Here is a 12,148-nt window from a genome sequence, read left to right as displayed (position 1 = left end):
TTACTGATTGCTTTATATGTTACTCCTTGTAGAGTGTAAGCTCTTTTGGGCAGGGCTCCCTTCCCCTCTTGTATCGGTTATTGATTGCTTTATATGTTACTCTGTATGCCCAATGTATGTAACCCACTTATTGTACAGCGCTGCGGGGTATGTTGGCGCTTTATAAATAAATGTTAATAATAATCTAAAGGAGTCAAATCAGCCCGTGTATGGCCACCTTAAGAACATAAGCCAACCAATGGAAGTGCTGCTTGTAGAGCAACCAATATGGAAGGTTTGTATCCTCTCCAATAGACAGAATGCGCTACGTATAATCCCCCCCACAACCCCAAGGCAAACAGGAACGTCCACAATGACAAAAACATTGTTTTTATTAGGATTGCACATTATTTTGCTTATTCACGGTCTTTTAGAGACACAGAAGTCTCATTATAAATAAACAGCAAATAATATGCTTGCAGTCTCCCAAGATTCCATGGTTGTGTATAGGATGGGGGCTAAATGTGAGTTAAATAAAACAAATAAATCAAATTTCTTATATTCAATGCAGGATAAAGTAAAAAAAAGCTCTGGATCCTCGGGGGTGGGGACATTCGTGCCAAAGCTTCACATGGAGCTCAGACATGCAGGCTCCTGATTGGCTAACTATGTATGCATGTATTAACCAGGAGCGCTAGAAACTATAAATCTTGCACACAACACAATGATAAAAGGTTACAAATCATATTATTGTCTAACTAAATATTTTCATAGAAACTGAGTGATATTAATGAAAATAAATAAAACTGTAACTACTGCTTCCATTCAGGAAACCTGGTAAAGTGTTAAACCTGCAAACGGCCCCCAAGTTTAGCTTCTCAACAGCAGAACCCACTGATCATGTGCAGTGCCACTGGCACACACAATATGCCTAACAAGTTGGGAAAGATGGTTGTACCCAGGGGTCCTCTAGAGTTGTTGGGAGAGATGGTTGTAACCAGGGGTCCTCTAGAGTTGTTGGGAGAGATGGTTGTAACCAGGGGTCCTCTAGAGTTGTTGGGAGAGATGGTTGTAACCAGGGGCCCTCTAGAGTTGTTGGGAGAGATGGTTTTAACCAGGGGTCCTCTAGAGTTGTTGGGAGAGATGGTTGTACCCAGGGGGCCTCTAGAGTTGTTGGGAGAGATGGTTTTAACCAGGGGTCCTCTAGAGTTGTTGGGAAAGATGGTTGTAACCAGGGGTCCTCTAGAGTTGTTGGGAGAGATGGTTGTACCCAGGGGGCCTCTAGAGTTGTTGGGAGAGATGGTTGTAACCAGGGGTCCTCTAGAGTTGTTGGGAAAGATGGTTGTAACCAGGGGTCCTCTAGAGTTGTTGGGAGAGATGGTTGTACCCAGGGGGCCTCTAGAGTTGTTGGGAGAGATGGTTTTAACCAGGGGTCCTCTAGAGTTGTTGGGAGAGATGGTTGTAACCAGGGGTCCTCTAGAGTTGTTGGGAGAGATGGTTGTAACCAGGGGTCCTCTAGAGCTGTTGGGAAGGATGGTCGTAGGCAAGGTTCCTCTAGAGTTGTTGGGAAAGATGGTTGTAGGGGTCCTCTAGAGTTGTTTCCTTGTCGTTTTACCCTTTTGTATCATTCAAGTGATTTCGCTCCCCAAGAGCGATCTCAAACAACTTAGCTCCACTCTCAGTAACCCAGAACGACCAATCAGAAGTTGCCATTTCCTAGTCTTGTCTTTGAAAACATCTGACTGGTTGATGGTTTGATTGTGCAAGCTGGTGGCGTTCCTCACATTTATGTCCCATAAATATAATGGTTATTAGCAGCGTAATGAAGTCTCCCAGAACCCAGGGTCATACCGGGTGGGTTCCACGTGTATTGAAATAATATGGACTGTGTCCGTCGTCCTGCGGCGTTGGCGTCTCTAGTTCCCATCTCCCTGTAGATAGACCAGCAGACAGGCTGTAGCACTGCTGAAAGGAAATATCAGAAAGATTCGTGTAAATTTAAAGGGGAAGTAAAACCAAAAATTGAATTTTGCCTAGTTTATTAGGGAGCTATAGGTTGGGAAGACCCTTTTTCTCCTCGTACTTACAAGTGAAAGTCCATGTTTCCATAGGTGCATTTCACATCATCCCAGGATACCTATAATACATACACAAAGTATATAATGTTGTCCATCGATCAAACAGAACCCGCCCCCGGCACCACCCAGATCATTACATGGGCGTTGCCTTTAGTTTGTGCCATTTGGGTAACACCATCTCTCTCACCTTGCAAACGCTGGAGTCATTAAAGCTGTACCACGTCTGGTCCTTTGAGCTATTGATGTAGGCACAATAGTGGCCAAAGCTGGCCGTTCCAGAGTGGGCGATGACAGCAAAAAGTCTATACTTGAAGTCTGACTGGAAGAAAAACAAAATGGTGGTATTTTGGATTGTGTCCCTCATGGTCCAACCCCCAGAGTGGCCCGAGTCATTTTATATTATATTATTTAATGACTGTTTGCAATGACAACCAACTGCTAGAAGCTGGGGTCAGCTGGCACATCCATCATTTAGGTGGAAAACCTTGGGTGAAGGTCCTTAATGCCTTTCTTTGGTACCAGCGGCTGTACCTGAGCATGTTCTTGTACCGGGAACTGCTCCTGATCCAGAACATCACTCAAGTCCAGCGTGCAAGGGAAAGAGAACGTTCTGTTTATCTTCTGTACGTCGGAGGTCTTTCTTCTGCTAATACGTTTCAGATGTATGGACAGCGTCTGAGGTAGAGAGAAGAACTGGAGAACCTGCAAAGTATGGAGGAAGGGAAGCTAAGGTACAAGACATCTCTATGGTCCCTGTGTTAGGTCATGAATTGTATTCACTGGTGGAAGTCTCTTCTCCAACCTGGTATGGGCCATGTTGTGCCAAAAGTAACAATGTAGGTTGTGAAGATACATCTCCTACTTGGGACATCAGCTTTCCAAGACTCTGTATTTGGGCCATTTATGGTAGAGATAACATGGCTTGACCTAGACCAGGGATCCCCAACCTTTCTTACTCTTGAGCCACAGTCAAATGTAAAAAGACTTGGGGAGCAACACAAGCACCATAAAAGTTCATGGAGGAGCCAAATAAGGGCTGTGATTGGCTATTAGGCAGCCTCTATGCACCTATCAGCTTACAGGGGCTTTATTTGGTAGGGAATCTTGTTTTTATTCAACCAAAACTTGCCCCCAAGTCAGGAATTCAAAAATAACTCCCTGGTTTGGGGGCACTGAGAGCAACATCCAAGGGGTTGGGGAGCAACATGTTGCCCGGAGCCACTGGTTGGGGATCACTGACCTAGACCCTCTCCTATACATCTTGCTGTCTGAATTTCCAACAAATACTAAAGGTTTAAAAACTAAAGATGGCCATACCTTGGACCTGTTGAAGACCTTTGGCCTCTGTACAGGGCCAAAACAGCCTGGCCGATCAAAATATCTAGCTGGGGATCAGGTAGAAAAAGATCCAATAGAGAAACAAATTGGGTAGTGGTGGTCCTCATCAGATCACCTTGATTTAAACTGTTCCAACCTGGAACTTAGTTGCATTATGGTATGGGCCATGTTTTGCCAAAAGTCTCCAAAGTAACAAAGTAGGCTGTGGAGATGCATCTCAGCTTTCCATGGTAGAGATAACATGACTGGTTTGACCTAGACCCTCTCCTATACATCTTGCTGTCTGACTTTCCAACAAATACTAAAGGCTCAAAAACTAAAGGTGGACCCGTTGAAGACCTTTGGCCTCTGTACAGGGCCAAAACAGCCTGGCCGCCCGATATCCAGCTGGGGATCAGGTAGAAAAAGATCCAATAGAGAAACAAATTGGGTAGTGGTGGTCCTCATAGGACCTTCTTGGAATCAGATCCCCTTGATTGAACCAGCCACCTAGGTGGCCAAATTGAGCGAAGATCTACTCCACCAGCAAGTGGATTTTTATATATAATATATATGGACACCAATGCCCACACAGCATATATCTGTGAACTTTAATGGACATATTGGGCGGCTACTCAACACTTAATGGGTCAAGATATGCCACCCCTGGCTGCTCCAACTCCTTGGCTAGCCCATCCTCTGATCATCTGGGTAAATATCAACCATTTTCTCAGCATTAAGTGTCCACATTGACCACTACTTAATTTGCTGAACAACCAGGTGAGTGGCCGGTTACTTCGATGTATGCCCAAGTAGTTAATGGCCAAGTTAATGGTCAAGACTTGTTTTTCATATAATAAAGAAAGGCTTTGCGTTACCCTCTGTCCTGCGGTGTTTTCGGCACATTTCGGACAGAAATTGTCTTCACTTATCTCGTGCGGCTTAAAGAACCTCCAGAGCGCTCGTTGCTGGGTAAAAGCAAAACGTAGGGAATGATAAGAAGATCCCAACGCAACTGAAGCGCAACTGCAGGTAGCCGCTGTGGCCCTAGTGTGTACTCACCAGGGGCAAAGGCCTTTGGTATTTGGAGTGGGGAACTGGCAACGGAATTGTCAGGACTTCCATGTCACTGGACTTTTCATGGGAGCATTTGTGGCACGTCACGTGTTCTTTAAGTTTGATGCCATAAAGTGCCCTCAGCCTCTGTGCCTGAAGAAGGGGACAGGATATACATGATAACTATGTATAAATATACAAGGGGATCATATAATAACCTTTCTAATGTTTTATTTACCAGTAGGTCCTTCCAACGGGCACGAGGGCACCCACTCCGTTTAGAAGAAGGGAGGTTTTGTTTAGATATCACTCCAACTTGCAGCGCAGCAGTAAAGTGTGCCTGAGTCTGAGCTTTCAGAAGGAGCCAGCCCTACACATTAGAACTGCTTTCAGCTAACCTGTTGTTTCTCCTACTCCCATGTAACTGGAGGAGTCCCAAGCCGGACTTGGATTTCTTACTATTGAGTGCTATTCTGATACCTACTGGGAGCTGCTATCTTGCTCCCTTCCCATTGTTCTGCTGATCGGCTGCTGGGGGTGAGGGGGGTGGGATATCACTCCAACTTGCAGCGCAGCAGTAAAGTGTGCCTGAGTCTGAGCTTTCAGAAGGAGCCGGCGCTACACATTAGAACCTGTTGTTTATCCTACTCCCATGTAACTGGAGGAGTCCCAAGCCGGACTTGGATTTCTTACTATTGAGTGCTATTCTGATACCTACTGGGAGCTGCTATCTTGCTCCCTTCCCATTGTTCTGCTGATCGGCTGCTGGGGGTGAGGGGGGGGGATATCACTCCAACTTGCAGCGCAGCAGTAAAGTGTGCCTGAGTCTGAGCTTTCAGCCAGCGCTACACATTAGAACTGCTTTCAGCTAACCTATTGTTTCTCCTACTCCCATGTAACTGGAGGAGTCCCAAGCCGGACTTGGATTTCTTACTATTGAGTGCTATTCTGATACCTACTGGGAGCTGCTATCTTGCTCCCTTCCCATTGTTCTGCTGATCGGCTGCTGGGGGTGAGGGGGGGGGATATCACTCCAACTTGCAGCGCAGCAGTAAAGTGTGCCTGAGTCTGAGCTTTCAGAAGGAGCCAGCGCTACACATTAGAACCTGTTGTTTCTCCTACTCCCATGTAACTGGAGGAGTCCCAAGCCGGACTTGGATTTCTTACTATTGAGTGCTATTCTGATACCTTCTGGGAGCTGCTATCTTGCTATCTTACCCCCTTTCTCTACCCAGAAACCCCAGTCCCACCCCTGCGGCCCAGGTACATACCAGGTGTGGGAGGGGCATCTGTTGAAGAAGTAAATTCCACATCATAAACAGAAAGTCGGCAGCGTCGTGTTGTTCACACACTATTAACGAAAGGCAAAACGATTGTTTTTTTTTTTTGCTTGCCCATTCTCCGAGGAGCCCCACGTGCTCCCCAACATCATTCTCGCTGATACTGGTATTATTTGCCCTCCCCAGACCCAGCTACCCCTAGGCTCACATCTTGTATCAAGAATCTGTAAGCAGCGTAGGAATCTGTAGGGGGCAACGGCGTCCTCCTTGCTATTCTGCATCTCCTCGAACAGGGCCAGCAGCTCGTATGGCAGCCTCCTCTCTGCGGGGACATTGTCATTTGGGTGCCCAATCCTGCCGGGGACAAATGTACCAGTGGGTGAAACAGCAGTAACACCCTGAAAGCTATTAACCCATTATTCTCAGTTCCATATAGCGATGGAGCCGGCTTACTGATGCATTGGTGAAAGGGGGTGCCATTTTGTGTGCCAGATGCTTCAATTTAAAGGGGAAGTATGCCCTGTTTTGGAGGCTTTCCATTCATATATATATTAGGGATGCACCGAACCCACTTTTTGGGTTCGGCCGAACCCACCCTGATGGATTCGGCCGAATACCGAAATGAATCTGAATTGCTAAACTAATAAGAACTGGGAAGGGTTAAAAATTGCTGGGAAATTTTTTCCCCCTAACATATATATATATATGTATATAAGACTGAATGGGCTGTGTGTCTATTAGTGATTAGTAATAAGGGGAGAAAGTCATAAAACTTTACAAGAGATCTAGTAACCCATAACAACCAATCAGAAATCAGATATTTGCTGACCAGCGTACGCTACCTCCTTGGTTGCCATGACTGGGCTGCAATGAATGAAGGTAAACCGTAAATATTGCCTGCAAATTGGTTGCCATGGGTTACTAGAACTCTAACAAACCTTTTTAACTTCATTTTTCTATTATGGCAGCAACTTGAGGGTACTTACCTCTGTATGGCATTTATGCCTTGAGAAGTACTTACCCACAGAGTAAGTCTGTAAAGTGCTGGTTCATGTATAGAGTTTGTAGCAGCGGGTTCAGACAGTTGTTTACCCCGATATTGCACAGTCCGACTGCCCCTGTACTGGGACAAAGGGGGTAGGTTAGGGGGGGGATTTGGGGGAGTGCTTATTTGTGCCCTGGGTACCCCTGGAACTATAGCGGGGTGACTGTTACCCCAATGTTTCTATATATCTGTAACCTTGTTATGGGCTAAGGGGGCCCAGCCTGCAGGCCAGTTAGGGGGAGACTTTGGGGTGAGTGCTTATTTGTTGCCCTGGGTACCCCTGGAACTATAGCAGGGTGACCTGTTCCCCCAATGTTTCTATATATTCTTGTAACCTTGTTATGGGCCAAGGGGGCCCAGCCCTGAAGGCCCAGTTAGGCGGGGGATTTGGGTGAGTGCTTATTTGGTGCCCTGGGTACCCCTGGAACTATAGCAGGGTGACTGTTACCCCAATGTTTTCTATATATCTGTAACCTTGTTATGGGCAAGGGGGGCCCAGCCTGAAGGCCAGTTAGGGGGGGATTTGGGGTGAGTGCTTATTTGTGCCCTGGTACCCCTGGAACTATAGCAGGGTTGACTGTTACCCCCAATGTTTCTATATATCTGTAACCTTGTTATGGGCTAAGGGGGCCCAGCCTGAAGGCCAGTTAGGGGGGGATTTGGGGTGAGTGCTTATTTGTGCCCTGGGTACCCCTGGAACTATAGCGGGGTGGACTGTTACCCCAATGTTTCTATATATCTGTAACCTTGTTATGGGCTAAGGGGGCCCAGCCTGAAGGCCAGTTAGGGGGGGATTTGGGGTGAGTGCTTATTTGTGCCCTGGGTACCCCTGGAACTATAGCAGGGTGACTGTTACCCCAATGTTTCTATATATCTGTAACCTTGTTATGGGCTAAGGGGGCCCAGCCTGAAGGCCAGTTAGGGGGGGATTTGGGGTGAGTGCTTATTTGTGCCCTGGGTACCCCTGGAACTATAGCGGGGTGACTGTTACCCCAATGTTTCTATATATCTGTAACCTTGTTATGGGCTAAGGGGGCCCAGCCTGAAGGCCAGTTAGGGGGGGATTTGGGGTGAGTGCTTATTTGTGCCCTGGGTACCCCTGGAACTATAGCAGGGTGACTGTTACCCCAATGTTTCTATATATCTGTAACCTTGTTATGGGCTAAGGGGGCCCAGCCTGAAGGCCAGTTAGGGGGGGGATTTGGGGTGAGTGCTTATTTGTGCCCTGGGTACCCCTGGAACTATAGCAGGGTGACTGTTACCCCAATGTTTCTATATATCTGTAACCTTGTTATGGGCTAAGGGGGCCCAGCCTGAAGGCCAGTTAGGGGGGATTTGGGGTGAGTGCTTATTTGTGCCCTGGGTACCCCTGGAACTATAGCGGGGTGACTGTTACCCCAATGTTTCTATATATCTGTAACCTTGTTATGGGCTAAGGGGGCCCAGCCTGAAGGCCAGTTAGGGGGGGATTTGGGGTGAGTGCTTATTTGTGCCCTGGGTACCCCTGGAACTATAGCAGGGTGGACTGTTACCCCAATGTTTCTATATATCTGTAACCTTGTTATGGGCTAAGGGGGCCCAGCCTGAAGGCCAGTTAGGGGGGGATTTGGGGTGAGTGCTTATTTGTGCCCTGGGTACCCCTGGAACTATAGCAGGGTGACTGTTACCCCAATGATTCTATAATTGGGTATACTCTATAACTAAACAGGGGTAACTAGAAAGATTAGGAACTTTGTTGACTACATTAAAACTAATAAAAAAAATAAAAAATGTACAGGGAGGGAATTTTAGACAAACCAAGCAGTATATTATTTTAGGTACTTTTCCAGGGCTGTGCATACTGTATATTCCCCCGCTGAAGGGCAAAATGTGAATTGTTACGGTATTAACCCTTTAGGCAAACATCTCTTTTTGGTTGGGGGACAGCTCTGACGGAAGCTCATTGGAACAGTAAACTGCATCCCCTGCGTCATTGGTCGGTAGGTTATTTGGATATTGGAAGATACAAAGAAGGTAATGTCATTGACAAAGGGTGGGGACCCCACAGTGACCAGCCAGTCGTTCATGGGGGGGGGGGTGGCACCAACAGGGGGAACGTTCTGTGCCTCGTTTGGTGGCGGTGACTTACCGTTTTTGAATTTCCCACCACTATAGGACAATCGCTCCACAGGGGCAGTTACTGCCCGCGCCTGGCCGGCTTGATTGGCCTCCTCTTCCTCCAATAAGGAGCAGCAACTGGCGTATCCTTCGTCCTGCATCCTTCCCCAAGATTCATATTTCACTGCTGCAAATAAGAGCCGAGGTCAGTGCGGGTCACTTATACATTTTTTATCATTTTTCCCAGAATTCCAGCATCACTGAGTTGCTTCCAACCCAGTTGCATGGCATTAGCAAGCAATCTGATTGGAGACAATTTGGGTTCACCAAATCCAGGATTCGGATTTGGACAAATTCATGTGCCTGGCAGAAATAATCCAAATTCGGTATTTGGCCAAATTTTTTAAAAAGTATTTGGGGTTTGGCCAGATCCCAAAACAGTGGATTTGGTTCATCCCTACAATTTAGCATCACATTTGCACTTGCTGTTGTAAATTAGACATTTAATATGTTTGATTGGCAGGTTAGGGGTAGCCCAGGGCTGCGAGTGAGTGGCCAGTTACCACGGGCAGCGAAAAGCCGCCTCTGGTAACTTCTTGAGCTGAATTTTCATTTTAAAGGGATATTGACACTGCTGTTCAAGTTACAATTGTTATATATTACAAACAATATAAGCTCGGAAGCCAAATCTCTCTGATCCCCATTGTAAGCAGCAGTCCTGCCCTGCTTTATGGCTGAGATTCTAGCTATCTGTATAACAGAGCATTCTGTCACAGTGGCACAGATCCTATCTGATCCCCCCATTGTAAGCAGCAGTCCTGCCCTGCTTTATGGCTGAGATTCTAGCTATCTGTATAACAGAGCATTCTGTCACAGTGGCACAGATCCTATCTGATCCCCCCATTGTAAGCAGCAGTCCTGCCCTGCTTTATGGCTGAGATTCTAGCTATCTGTATAACAGAGCATTCTGTCACAGTGGCACAGATCCTATCTGATCCCCCCATTGTAAGCAGCAGTCCTGCCCTGCTTTATGGCTGAGATTCTAGCTATCTGTATAACAGAGCATTCTGTCACAGTGGCACAGATCCTATCTGATCCCCCCATTGTAAGCAGCAGTCCTGCCCTGCTTTATGGCTGAGATTCTAGCTATCTGTATAACAGAGCATTCTGTCACAGTGGCACAGATCCTATCTGACCCCTCCCCATTGTAAGCAGCAGTCCTGCCCTGCTTTATGGCTGAGATTCTAGCTATCTGTATAGCTAGAATTATTATTACTATTATTTTTGTACAAAAAGCCAAATATAATTTCTATTTTGTGCAGTTCTTCACAGACAGCTCCGCCCCACAGCAGCTGAAATATTTGTGCATTTCCCCACACAGCTGTGTTCGACTTCAATGCTGCGCCTTTTAAATACAGGTATGGGACCCATTATCCAGAATGCTCGGGACCTGGGGTTTTCCAGATAAGGGATCTTTCCATAATTCGGATCTCTTACCTTAAGTCTGCCAATAAAGTTATATAAACAGTAATTAAACCCAATAGGGCTGTTCTGCCCCCAATAAGGGGTAATTATATCTTAGTTGGGATCAAGTACAGGTACTGTTTTATTATTACAGAGAAAAGGGAATCATTTACCCATTAAATAAACCCAATAGGGCTGTTCTGCCCCCAATAAGGGGTAATTATATCTTAGTTGGGATCAAGTACAGGTACTGTTTTATTATTACAGAGAAAAGGGAATCATTTAACCATTAAATAAACCCAATAGGGCTGTTCTGCCCCCAATAAGGGGTAATTATATCTTAGTTGGGATCAAGTACAGGTACTGTTTTATTATTACAGAGAAAAAGGAAATCATTTTTAAAAATGTGAATTATTTGATTAAAATGCAGTCCATGGGAGATGGGCTTTCCATAATTCTGGTTAATGGGTTTCCGGATAAGGGGTCCAATACCTGTACAGTGATTTTATATGCATATTCACAGTGCACTGCAATACTGTAATGGATAGCTGAGATATCTGTCCATCTCTCGCTATCATCTTTATGCATGGCTTAGCATTCAGCAATTTAACCCTTATCAGCTATCTATCTATCTATCTATCGTCTGTCTGTCTATCTATCTATCTATCGCTCGCTCTATTATCTATCTTTCTATCTATCTGTCTATCACTCTCTATCTGTCTGTTGGTCTGTCTATCTATTATCACTATTATATATCTAACTATCTATTTATCTGTGAATGTGTCTCTATCACTATTTTTCTATCCCACACATCTGTAAGAGACACTTATCGTCTGATCTATCCTTATTTTCATTTCCACCCTGTATATACAATTAATAAACAAACAAGAATATAATAATTAGCTCCTGGAAGAGACTTTTATATATATATATATATATATATATATATATATATATATATATATATATAGTTATATATATATAGTTATATATATATATATATATTATTTTTTTTTTGCGATTCCTCTATATCCCAAATATCATCAATTATTTCCAAATAACTCACTACGGCTCATTGCTGGGCACAATCAATTACGAGACAGCATTTGGAACAGCATTTAATACAAATATACCGTGACGGTAACAGAATATACAAGTTTTAGTGGTTATTGTTCCTTTAATCCCTTTGCTGGTTTTATGCATTTGTCATGGAATAACAAGTTGTACTCTGGCTATAATATGGATATAACTGGTAATAAAACAATGTTCATTACTATTATTATTATTATTATTATTATTATATATATTATTATCATTGTCAGCATTGAATAAGTTATTGTTAATAATGAGTGACCCTCAGTTATATTTTCCCTATAGCAGAAGGGCATGCAGTAAGTGTATATGAGTATGGAGTATGGTTGCTATGGAGCAGAGAGGGTACTTACAGTAGGAGACATTTAGACTTGACTCTGGATTTTAGTTTTCCTTGCGTGGAGCTGTGGGATTTGGTTGAGGCTCACCCTCCTTATATTCCCTCCTAGACTCACTCACACACACTGGCTCCGCCCCTCCCTTGGCCCCGCCCCTCTCTTGGTTTCATTTCTCCCTCCTGATGCCGTAAAAATGAAACTAACTGGGCTTCAGCGCAGGCACCCATCTTGCACCCATGGGTGATAAACAGCAGGGACCCCCTTTTGTCTGCCTGGCCAGCTGCTTTCTTTAACCCTTTCAGTGTGCAGAGGGGGTTAATAGCTAATAATATTTATATTTTCCAGCAGAATTAAGAAAAATGGGATGTGAAGTGAAACCCAATGCCCCTCAGTCCTGTATTT

At 44.9% G+C, this 12,148-nt stretch overlaps 1 protein-coding gene across 5 annotated transcripts; it reads right to left on the bottom strand.

Annotated features, from left to right (window-relative positions):
* Positions 1-352: 352 nt before the first annotated feature.
* usp18 (ubiquitin specific peptidase 18) lies at positions 353-11,871 on the bottom strand. 5 transcript variants are annotated; one of them, XM_018089444.2, is made up of 11 exons: positions 11,762-11,871; positions 8,884-9,039; positions 6,732-6,828; positions 5,919-6,064; positions 5,702-5,781; positions 4,437-4,583; positions 4,253-4,342; positions 2,589-2,759; positions 2,245-2,376; positions 2,067-2,116; positions 353-1,941 (listed from the first exon to the last, which is right to left on the bottom strand). In XM_018089444.2, exons 2-11 carry the CDS (start codon positions 9,011-9,013, stop codon positions 1,896-1,898), a joined length of 1,089 nt encoding a protein of 362 aa, XP_017944933.1. In that variant the 5' UTR covers positions 9,014-9,039; positions 11,762-11,871; the 3' UTR covers positions 353-1,895. The 5 variants fall into 5 exon arrangements, with proteins under 5 accessions (XP_017944933.1, XP_017944934.1, XP_017944935.1 ...); XM_018089445.2 differs by having other exon boundaries at positions 353-1,944; positions 2,245-2,372; XM_018089446.2 differs by having other exon boundaries at positions 2,245-2,372.
* Positions 11,872-12,148: the final 277 nt, after the last annotated feature.

Source organism: Xenopus tropicalis, chromosome 3, assembly GCF_000004195.4.
Source record: "Xenopus tropicalis strain Nigerian chromosome 3, UCB_Xtro_10.0, whole genome shotgun sequence".
Classification (NCBI taxonomy): domain Eukaryota; kingdom Metazoa; phylum Chordata; class Amphibia; order Anura; family Pipidae; genus Xenopus; species Xenopus tropicalis.
Note: the sequence above shows the minus strand (reverse complement) of the source record. Positions and strands in the feature narration are given on the sequence as shown.